General features: G+C 34.2%; 1 protein-coding gene, 1 long non-coding RNA gene and 1 other non-coding gene across 4 annotated transcripts; 2 read left to right on the top strand and 1 right to left on the bottom strand.

Moving 5' to 3' along the window:
- The first annotated feature begins 644 nt into the window (after window positions 1-644).
- LOC103502310 (uncharacterized) lies at window positions 645-1869 on the top strand. The gene is made up of 2 exons (XR_540512.3): window positions 645-938; window positions 1239-1869. It is a non-coding gene; the product is annotated as an uncharacterized LOC103502310 (long non-coding RNA).
- Window positions 991-1078, top strand: MIR171C (microRNA MIR171c). The gene has a single exon (NR_130429.1). It is a non-coding gene; the product is annotated as a microRNA MIR171c (primary transcript).
- Window positions 1870-2399: 530 nt separating the features above from the next.
- On the bottom strand, window positions 2400-6295 carry LOC103502309 (squamosa promoter-binding-like protein 13A). 2 transcript variants are annotated; one of them, XM_008466192.3, is made up of 4 exons: window positions 6018-6295; window positions 3943-4475; window positions 3664-3791; window positions 2400-3307 (listed from the first exon to the last, which is right to left on the bottom strand). In XM_008466192.3, the coding sequence occupies exons 2-4, from the start codon at window positions 4350-4352 to the stop codon at window positions 2706-2708; spliced, it is 1140 nt and encodes a 379-aa protein (XP_008464414.2). In that variant the 5' UTR covers window positions 4353-4475; window positions 6018-6295; the 3' UTR covers window positions 2400-2705. The 2 variants fall into 2 exon arrangements, with proteins under 2 accessions (XP_008464414.2, XP_008464416.2); XM_008466194.3 differs by lacking the exon at window positions 6018-6295 and adding an exon at window positions 5183-5458.
- Between the last annotated feature and the right edge of the window lie 4999 nt (window positions 6296-11294).

Below are 11294 nucleotides of genomic sequence, written 5' to 3' on the forward strand. Positions count from 1 at the left end.
TGTGTATCTTCGTTTTTGTTTTGGGCAATATCTATAAACTGGTCTTTTAATAAACAATATATCAAAATGCATTCCCACGAAAAAGATTCTATGGAAAGTTGGTTGATATCCTGGCCATTGACTTCCTATTATAGTTGTTGGATAGTTGTCTTCATCTCCAATTTTCAAATAAACAAACATATCATCTTGAAGTGTTTCCAACAACCCCCTCGTGTGAAAGGCGACCAATGAGAAGGCAAATAATATTTCTGCTGATGAGAAATATTTGACGTTATAATATTAAACTTAGTTTCTCTCGTTAGCTTTAAGATTTTTTTTTTTTTTTTTTTTTATTTAAGTTAATTGTTCAAAAGTTTTCAAGCTCACAAGAATCTACCTTTCACCTATTCGTTTAACATCGGTGATTTAACAAAGAATTTTAATTGGTGAGGAAGTAATTGAGGAGGAAGCTTAGGCACAGCAAAGCACTGAATAAGGCAATATATTGATTATTTAGCTCAAGTCATTTTCCATAAGAAAATGAAAGTGGAAACACTCAGCATGCCGAGGAACCGGCCACCTTATGCACTTGTGACAAAGTCATCAACCACAACCACCTACAGTCGTGGAAGACCTGATCAAGGATAATTTTTTCTTACAAAAAAAAAAAAAAAAAGAAAGAAAAGAAAAAAAGAAAGAGAGAAAAAAGAAAAGAAAAGAAACACTTTCTTATAAGTTGTCCCTTTTCTAATTAAAGCCAAGACATAGACATCCCAACCATTCTAATTTCTAAATGCTCATTCCACTTATAAATTTCTTTCTCTCTCTCTCCTTCTCTCATTTGGTCATATCACTTATGTATTTTCGTTCAACCACTTCTGTCTGTCTAGACATGCTATCCCTCTTTTCCTCCTACCTTCAAGATGCTATCCAGAGAGAAAACAAAGCTACTTCTGCAGGTTGTGACAAAAAGCAAAACATTTTATCTATGGTTTGTAATTTTCGTATCGTGTCTGATGTTGGAACGGTTCAATCAAATCAAATCTCCTATGAATTGGGTCTTTTAATTTGATTGAGCCGTGCCAATATCGACGATTGACGTAAACTTTTCTTATTGCTTAGAAACCATATATTTTTGTTGTTACTATTCTTACATTTAATCTTTCATTTTCTCCTTCAACATAGCTTAGAAACAATATCTTTAGCTTTTGTTATTATTACATATAATTTTTTGTTTTCTCCTTTACAACATGGCTTAGAGATGAGGCTCTTTTTTACATGGGGATCCCAAGAGTGGATAAGATGAGATGAACAAGGACAGACTCCATGTTGTGCCCTTTTGCTTTCTCCTTTTGCATTAAACAGATTGGTAATCTAGACCCTATTCCTATTCTTGATTGCTTTTTAGATGTTAGAGTGGATGCAGGGCCTCTAGATCAGAAGTCTGTGGTTTTATTAAAAAACAAAACAAAACAACATTGGACAGAAGCTGATGTTCTTCCAAAATCAGCAGCCATGAATGTCCTGAAGAAACCGTTGCTTCTATAAAACACGAAGCTGAACAGGAGCTACCAAAATTGAGGCTCTGAAAACTGTGTTTTCCTTTTCTACAGAAGTATTAAGAAGGAAGAATTTACTGTCCTTTGTTAATAGGAACAAATGTACAATGTGAAAGAAAGAAAGTGAAGAAGAAGAAGACAATTTCTCCCAGCCAAACCATCATCATCGTTATTTCTCTTCCTGTCATAAAGGACAAGAGAAAGGGCCGGCTTTCTTCTAATTCAAATATATTGTATTGGTGGGTTTATTCACTCTCACAAATTCTATATGTAATAGCTCAAATAATATTCCTTAAACACTTTCATAAGTAGTACTTCTAAGTTCCACTTTCATCGGTTTCTTTTTACTTTTTCGTTCTGTGATTGTTGATTGCTGATTCAATTTGACATTAACTAACATTATTTTAGCAATCGATTGAAGTTAAACCCCATTTAGAAAGACAGGTCAGCGATGTCTTTTTATGCTGTGCATTACATCAACAGCTGGATTTCTTATGTAACTGTATGAACAGTTGGAATCCCCAAAAAATTGAAAGAGCATTTTATGAAACCCAATTCCGGGAGGGGACATGACAAGATTTCCATGGTCCCATGAAGAATTGAGATATTTATGGAATTCTTGAGACGTTTACATTTTCATTTTCTATGGTCCCACAACAGAAGAGAGCAATACTAACAATGAATGAAGAATTTGTGAGATGCATCAAAATATTTTTTTTGACGACGAATAAAAGATATATATTTTCATCTTGCTTCTAATGGAAATAGGTCTTTTTACACCCTTTCTAGTTGGAACTCAAAGGAAAAGCCGATGCCTGAGGGTGACAGACACAGAATAACGAGTCAAGTAGACAAAGGCAGTATGTTTTTGAGCTTCCGGTTGAAATTCGATTATATAAGAGCAAAGGATTAATATGCACAAAAAACTTCCCCAAGCAAATAAAGCAGTGTAAAACAGGTAAGGAAATACTCCATAAAGCATCTGAAGTTGAAATGAAAGAAGTATCATTGTTAAGCCTCACAAGCATAGAAGGCAGGCAGCAGTTAAAACTTGAATCTATGATAAAGTGAACATCCTTCTGAATATCATGGGCATGGATTTACAGAAGCACTGATTTCTCATTCTTTTTTACACAAAAAGATCAGTTTTTGTCGACTGAAGTCACTCTACTGCCAGTGAAAAGGAAGAGATGGTGGGGTAGCTTCATTGCATCCATCATTAGATGCTATGTGAAACATTCCTGAACAGTTGATATTAGCATTACTCACACTGCCATTCAGTACTGAATTAATTGGCTCCAAGCTGTTGTGATGACCTAAGCTCACATCTAATGGCTGCAGGAAGGATATAAGATGACGGTCCTGCTCGGCTTCACTAAAACCGATCCCAGATGCCTGTGTCTGCAAAGATGACAGAAGAGAGAGAGCACAATCCGATTCATGGCCTGGAGTTTTAAACCTGTCATACAACATCTTGCTTCGACAAACTTCATTTTCTGAAAAATCAATGGTCTTGACAAGAGGCTGGCCAACTGAAAATTCCGGATTGTCACTTTGCATAAATGTAACCTGTTTTCCAATTTTATGGACACTATCATTTGACGATGATCCAAGATAGATGTTGTGTTTATCAGGAAAGTGGGTTGGCTCTTGCTGAACATGAAGCCTTGCATCTATCTCAGTATTATTGGCAAGATCACGCCAGGAATGGTTCATAACTAGTGTAGATGGATAGACATGAGAGCTAGAAAATGGTGAAAGTTGAGAACCTGAAACCAGAAAATATGGCATGTTATAACTTCAAGTACAACAAACTTTTTCACCACTGAGCATTTTTACAGAACATAGATATGGATCCATATTAAAAGCAGTCATCTCATACTTTTTAACAAAGTAGATTGATATGAGCCACCTGTGTGTTGCAAAGTGTATCAGAACCCAGAAACAAGAAAATAGAAGTCTATTAAGTGGTTCATGTGGACAACAAAGGAAAATCTCCAAGTTTGTTAGGCCAATGATAACCGTGAAGGTAGAAATTACAGATGAATGTAAAATAAGAAACCAACATAAGAAAATACAAAAGCAGCAAAATCATCAAGTTTATTAGGCCAAAGCCACAGCTAACCTTGGTAATGAGACAAAATACTTCGTGACAGGGAGTCTGATTGTGGCTTCCGTCGCCTTCGATTGTGTCCATCAAGACGTTTCCTACAACTTCTCTTTCCTTCATCGAATTCATCTAGTGAATGGAACCTATACATAGTGTGAAACAGGTACTAAGAAATTAAGCCACTAATGATGGGACTCAGAAATGGAAGTATGCACAACAATTAAAGTCACAATATGAAAGCCAGTGTTAGTATGAAAGCAAGCATATCGCAAAAGAAGCAGCAAATTACTCTACCTGCTACACTGCTGGCAGAATCTCTGTGTTAGGCCACCAATTGTAACCTGGGGAGTCTTCGAATGAAGCTCACAGACCTTATGGCGCCTGTGGTAATCTCTGTAATTGCTAAGGTCTGAAACACATCCATCAACAAGGCATGACGAAGGCTGAGCTCCATTTCCAGATCCTCTTGCCCTCTTAGATGGTTCTGAAGGGGATGGTGTCGCTTTAAAGACTCCTGGCTCATTGACTACATATTTTGTTCCCAGATTACTGACTTGGCCGAGTTTCAAATCAACCGTGAAATCCCCAGAAGTCGTTATATGCTCAACAAAGTTGCTGGATGCACCTATTGTATTAATGTTCTTTAATGCATCTTGTTCCAATTGAGTGAAATCCCAAGAAGGGGTCTTCAAGTTCCAGTCCATAGAGAATTTTTCAGTTCTTTACTTCTTTTTCACTTAAAAATGAACACCCTCGTCAGATTTTGAGTCACTCTTCTGATGACTTCATGAATGCATTGTATTCAACAACTGAAGACGCACGGAAATCTGAAAAAAGGATGAGATAAACTGTAAGAATCCCCAGGAAATTGGGACGCTTTATTTACAACCAAGTCCACAAAATTAGTGTCGATATCGAGTACCTTATAGGTGACAAGAAATGCATATAGCAAGAACAGAGTCCACTAATCAATATACAGACAGCAACAAACAATACAAGAATTAAAACAACAGGAATCTTCATGACAGTTATTTGCATCTCCCTAAAACCAAAGCTGGTGATTATACCTTTTATTATATCATACTGAAAATATACCATCACTGAAGTTTCCAGATATTACTCTAAGTAGATTGGAGGAATTAGTAGAAGATGTCACACAAGACTAATATAAATAAACATCACATCATTGGCGATTATAGCTCTTTCCTTTTAGTAAACTGGAAATATATCAGCAGTAAAGCTACAGTTGCAGATATCACTCCAAGTAGATTGGAGAGGAATTAGAAGGAAGGGAAAAAAAACACAAGTTGAGAGCCAAGAAAAATGAAGGATGAGAGTATATGCTGACTAGAGCATCAGAAAACAAATGGGGTTGCTATCTTACAACCATTGATTCACTGACAAGGATTCCACCAAACAATTAAAGTTTGTAGTCAAGAGAAAAAAAAAAAAAAAAAAAGCCAAAGGAGTAGGAGGAAAGCCCCCATTAAAAAGCTAGGGCTGTAGGTTACTCAAGAAGAATCACTGGTTGTACCTGCCAAAAAGTTTTAGCTAGGATTGAAGGTCATTCAGTCTATACTAAGAGAAAGTGGCTGTGATGCAAAAAAGGTGGAGAGAGCTTTTTGTTGAAGGGAAGTGGGCAACTGCAACTCCATGAATACCCCAAAAGGAGCCGCCAACTTTATTCTGAATTACCTTACTTTTTTTCTTTTTCTTTTTCTTATTTCTCTCCCTACTCTTGTATTAGTTAGTTAGGGTTTGTTTAAGATTTGGAAGCTGAAGAAAGTTTGATATTAGAAAAGACAGCTGTTTGTTGTTTTCATTATTTCTGCAATCTAATAAAATGAAGAAAGTTGTGCAAAAATGGATGGTGGTGAAGACAGCAGACAGAGGAAGGTGGGATAGGCCTGCATTGTGTTTTACATTTCTTGCCATATTTTCATTTTTGGGGTTTGAAACTTTCAAGCAAGTTTCAAATTACAAGGAAAACCAAATATACATACTAAACTCTTTGAAACTAAAGAGAGAACAAAACTCCCCACAAGAAAGTTACCTTTTCCTTTTCTTTTGGGAATTTTAAACTCAAGGGTTCATCAGAAACCCCAAAAAGTAAAAACATGCAAATATATTTTGTTCATTTTTCAAGGGGGAAAAGGTAAAGCAAATGATTTTGCTTTTTCCTCAAAACTGTTGGTGAGCTGTCTGCCCCCACCCCTTTTGATGGTTCTTGTTTATAAATCTATATTTGCATTGATTACTACTCGTCTATACAACATCAACATAAAGAAATCAAACAAACAGAAAAAGAAATGGATTTACACTTGCAAAAATTTCAGGTAGAGAGACATATTGTAATTGTTTGGATTCACCTTCTGGTTATTAAGTTGCTTCTAGTCGAGGCTTGAAATCAAACCTCTTCATTTTCATTGTGGGGTTGGATAATCCTCAGTTTAGCAGCATCAAACAATACCTGAAATGAAAATGAGGAATGCAAATGTAGAATCAAAATTGAAAAAGAACAAGATGAAGCATAAAGAGGAAGGAAAAATGGGTTCTTTTGTTTTTTTGTTTTATGTTTTGTTTTTTTTTTGTATTGGATTAAAGATGGAAAATAGAGAAGGATTGAAAAGATTGGAGAACCCCAACCACCAAAAAGAGGCAAATAAAGGAAGGTTTAAATGCCAGTGTCAGGTGACCCATTTCAGCTTCACTGACCACTGTCACCTCTGTTTTTTTTATATATATATATATAAAAAAGTATTTCTTTATTTATTTTGCAACCACCAAATACCAAATAATGTTGCTAATTGGTATCACATTTCCACAATCATATAGCATTCCTATTTATAGACGACACGTTTAGAAAACGAATCAAAAGTTTCCTTCGTTTTCATGTTCTAACCATGATACAGTATTAGATCTGTTTTCATGCTTTATATATAAAAAGCCTTCGCCTTGTATCAATAAAATCATACCTTGCATTAATTTTTTTTTTTTAAAAGTCTAAATCTAAACAAGTTTTAGGGTATAAATTTGTTCTTTAGATTTTAAGGTCTGGTTTGTGTTTCCTCTCAGTTATTTTACTATAGCCTTTACTTTTCTTCTTTATTAAATTTCAAACCTTCTTAAGTTAACCATTAACAATGGAATCAAAGGGTTGGTCCTAGCTAGTTGATGTGTCAACTATATTTGACATTGCTACTAATATTATATACAGATACATAATTAACATTATTGTCCAACCTGTTGAAATATTTAACTCTAGTTGTCACTTGTCTGATATACACAACACCTTGGAACTTTCAATGAAATTTTTCATTTAATTATTGGTCACGGGGGGGAATGAGTTGAGAATAGAAAAAGGAAATGGAATGATAGTAATAAATTAGTTGAAGATGTGGAGACCAATTTGTAATGAAATACAAACTATAGAGAATAAATAAATAGATGACGAAGGAAAAGGACAAGAGAACACAAAAGGGTTAGTGGTGAATTTGCATTTTTGTTGGTATTTTAAATTATACAAACTCAACTTTGTTAAAAGGAATAATATGGTAACTAATTTAAATATGATTAGTCAAATAGAGTCAAGGCACGTGACCCTAAGCGAACTATAAAATTCCAAAATCTTCCATCAACCTTCAATCTCCCAATGTTATTTTTTTTCCCCTAAATCTAAATATACATAATTTATAAGAATGTGTTTGATAAATGAGAAATCCAAAGTTAACTTGGAATAATTATATGTTGGATGACCTTTTAGGAATTTTCCTAAAATGCATATGAGTGATGACAAAACAAACGACTTGTGTTGGTTTTTGGGAATAACTTTCTTTCTAATAAGCCTATAAAACAAGTATCCTGCAGGAGAATATCATATATTGTTAACTTCATAAGTTTACAACTTTCCATACTTTGCATTTTCTTATTGTTCAATGTGGTTACAAGGAATGTAGTGGAATTTCATATGTTGTTAACTTAAAGTTTACAATTTTCCATACTTCGCATCTCCTTATTGTTTTGATACGGACTTTTATTATTGTCTATTAATATGACTTATAAGAGCATATTGTGTCCATATGAAGATTTATTATATTTTTGTGAAACTTACCATTTTTTATAATTCCCCATTTGAGACATTAAATATCGTAAGTTGACCATTTCATTCGGTTTTTAAAATAGAGAATTGGTGTTTGTCTTTCCATTAATAATTAATCAATGTAAATTACGGATGGGCTTTTTAATGGATTTGGCTATTAGGAAAGCTCAGTACACAGTCATTCGGCCCATTGAAATAAAGCCCAATACACGCACGCACGCACGCCCGATCTCACAACATAAATTTACTGATTGTCTTATCACTATTGTTAATTCATCTACCAACATGTTTTTGTTGAAGAAATTTTGCATAATTATTATTTCGTAACAATATACAATTCACAAGATAAATTGGTATTTTAATGTCATTTATTTATTATCATCGTTGAATCCGATTCATTAATTAAAACAATATATAGAGAGAGAGTTGAAGCCCAACAGATGAAATCTCAACCGCCAACTCGATATTCAAACAAACACAAAATTTATATAACCATCACACCCACCCACAATGATCTCGAGAACGTGGGAAGTTTTCTTTCTAAATCTAAATCTCCAATTCCTAATTGAACACGCCTTATCCAAATCCCAACAACAATCTCCATATTCAATACCATTGGAATCAGTACTACAAAAAAGCCTTCTTACATTTCCAATTCTAGTTCCAACCATCCTTCTTCTTCTTCTTCTTCACCCACAATAATGCTCCCCTTCTCTCAACAAGAAGAGGATGAACTCATCTCCTCCCTCAACCGCCATGGCACTCCACCCTCCAACTGGAAAATCCGAACCAACCAATTGGCTTACGACGACATTCGTAGAGAACGAAGGGCCGCCATTGCTAGCGGTAACTTGAAGGGTCGAAGACTCTCTTACGATGATGCCGTCGACATGTCTCTCCACCTAAAGAATACCGACTTCTTACATGGGGATTACTTGGATGAGTTCCCTCAGGATGATCAGATCATAATTCAGTCGTCATCCGATTCGGGGGAAGAAAAAGCAGAGCAAGTTCCTGTTTGTTTAAATGCCCTGTCTTATTCCTGTGCCTCATCTTCTTCTTCTTCTTCTTCGGGGCAATTGGTTCCTCCGCAAACGAAAGAAGAAATGGCAGCCAAGGCAAAGGTAGAAGAAAATGTGACGGCGATTGTTGGTGAGAAGAAGATGGAAACTTGGAATGGGTGCAAAATAGGGAAATGGAAAGTGGGTTTAGCTTGGCTTGCTGTTGCTTCGGTTCCTATGGTTGTATTTTCACTACGTTGTTTAGGGTTCCATGATGAGGACGAACAATTCCCATTTCTTTTAGTTCCGACTTGAATTTATGTGTAAAAAGATCAATGTTTTTATTTGTTAAAAAATATGTGTTTATATATATATATATATATATATATATATATATATTAGCCACACCTATATAAGTATATATACAACCAGTGGGGCACAACCATATAAATTGATAGATAGAGGTTCCTAAGATCAATGTGTTTACTTACACCTAGCCATTGATCTGTGACTCTTCCCATTTACCACATATATATATATATATATATATATATATATATATATATTTGACACGTGGCTGATAAATGGACATGTAAAAAACCACCAGGGAAATACTCGCACGTGCTGTAAATTCGTGGCTTTAAGGACCATAGCCCATTGACATCCCTAGACCAAGGGGCCCATGGGCCAAGAGCTTGGACCTCATTGGGCCTTCATTTGCTTTAGGAAGGGTCGTCAATTTCAATAATGTATTATCTATCTTATTAATAATAATAATGTAATCTTCCACTAACCTAAATGCAGATCAAAATGTGACACGTTGCCATTATGAACGCACGTAGACCCACATGCCCACGTGTACAACTTGATGGCCACTCAGGATGTGTACGTGTAAGGAGAAGGCCATTTGAAGAGATGAATTCAATATATGTTATATATAATATCGTAAGGGTCGTCCAAGAAGATTTGGTGGAGGGGTCAGAGTTAAAGCACTATGTTTCATAATCTATCTTTTATTTATTAATCGTGATGTAAAGGAAATTGATTAAAGCAAGCAATTGACTTAAAAGCACATTGGATTGGGTGTCAGAGTCATAAATATTCAATAACTCCATTATTCAATACACATATTATTTTCATTAAATTGCAAAATATTCGGAAATCCAATGCCCCATTTGAACACTTTCCTTCTCTCTCTCTCTCTCTCTTCTTTTTTCAAAAAAAAAAAAAAAAAAAAAGAAAATGGTATGGAAATTAGCTAAGATATTGGAAGCATTTTAAGAAAAAGAAGTTATAATAATGATGCATTGTTGTGGTGAAAGGGAAAGTAAGAAAATAAAAGAAGGGAAGGGAGGGTGTTAAAGTGTCAAATCATGAAGTTAGGGAACTTGATTTGCAAGTTTCATAATGGATGAAAATGGGGGTAGTTCTACCTGATCATAAGTAGTCCATGAAAATTGAATTTGGAAGCAGATAAGACATATGCATGAGACATTTGTGTGTTTGAAAATTCTAAACAATACCCCCAAAAAAAAGAAAAATTAAAATAGTTGAATAAGGTGATACTTCACAATCATGCTACTCAAATTTCATATATGTGACCCAAAATATAACATATATATAGTTATAGTTTAGATTGTTTCTCCACCATGCAATAATTATAATCTAATTTGCTCTCATTTTAGGTAATTCTTGCCGACTTGGTGAACTTTTACGCCTCCCCTTTTTTGACCTTATATTATATCCCTTTTTCTATAATACATACATACACACACACACACACACACATATATATATATATACCATTGTTTTATTCCTAATATAACATCTTTAAATAAGGGTATTAATTTGATATATCGACACGTAGAAGGCTAACTATCCAATTTGCATGTTTAATTTGGACGTTTTCAATTGCTGTATTCAACACTTTAATGGTTAAAGTTGTTTGATACACACACACACACACACACATATATATATATATGTATATATTATTATTCCACGACACATGCCATGCACTTAAAGCCTTATAGCTTATTTTAGTACCTAGAAAATAAAAGGTTTTTAACAAGTTCAATTACTATATTAATCAATCAATCAATCAATCAACATTATATTATTCCACGAATTGTGAATTCAAAATTAAATTGTACGTTAATTACATTATTGGATTTTAAATTATCATTAAAACTAATTATTAAACCACAATCATGTTTGCTAAAATAAAAACCCTCTTTTATAATGCTTCTAATTAGTTAAACTACAATTTAATTTGTAGTTTAAAATGTTTATAAGTCATAGTGTACTAAATTTTCTTCCTTACATTAGATTATGTTGAATGAAAAATGATTAATATAGTTTTTTTCTACACTCAAATAGACATTTCCTATGTCACGTTCTAGTTTTTATTAGATTTGGTTTTGCTCAATAACTCTATCCTATTCTAAAGAAACCCTAAACAAATTTCATGAAATTTTGAATTAACCAATCCCTTAAATCATACAAAGAAAGAAGTACAAATTAATTGATATTTACAAAAAAAAATT

The sequence above is a fragment of the Cucumis melo genome, chromosome 2 (genome assembly GCF_025177605.1).
Source record: "Cucumis melo cultivar AY chromosome 2, USDA_Cmelo_AY_1.0, whole genome shotgun sequence".
NCBI classification, from domain to species: Eukaryota; Viridiplantae; Streptophyta; class Magnoliopsida; order Cucurbitales; family Cucurbitaceae; genus Cucumis; species Cucumis melo.

Coding starts and splice junctions, on each gene's coding strand:
- LOC103502309 (XM_008466192.3), bottom strand. CDS start 4,352: ATGGACTGGAACTTGAAGACCCCTTCTTGGGATTTCACTCAATTGGAA. Junction 3,792..3,942: donor TTCTGCCAGCAGTGTAGCAG/GTAGAGTAATTT, acceptor CACTATGTATAG/GTTCCATTCACTAGATGAAT. Junction 3,308..3,663: donor TATTTTGTCTCATTACCAAG/GTTAGCTGTGGC, acceptor TTCTGGTTTCAG/GTTCTCAACTTTCACCATTT.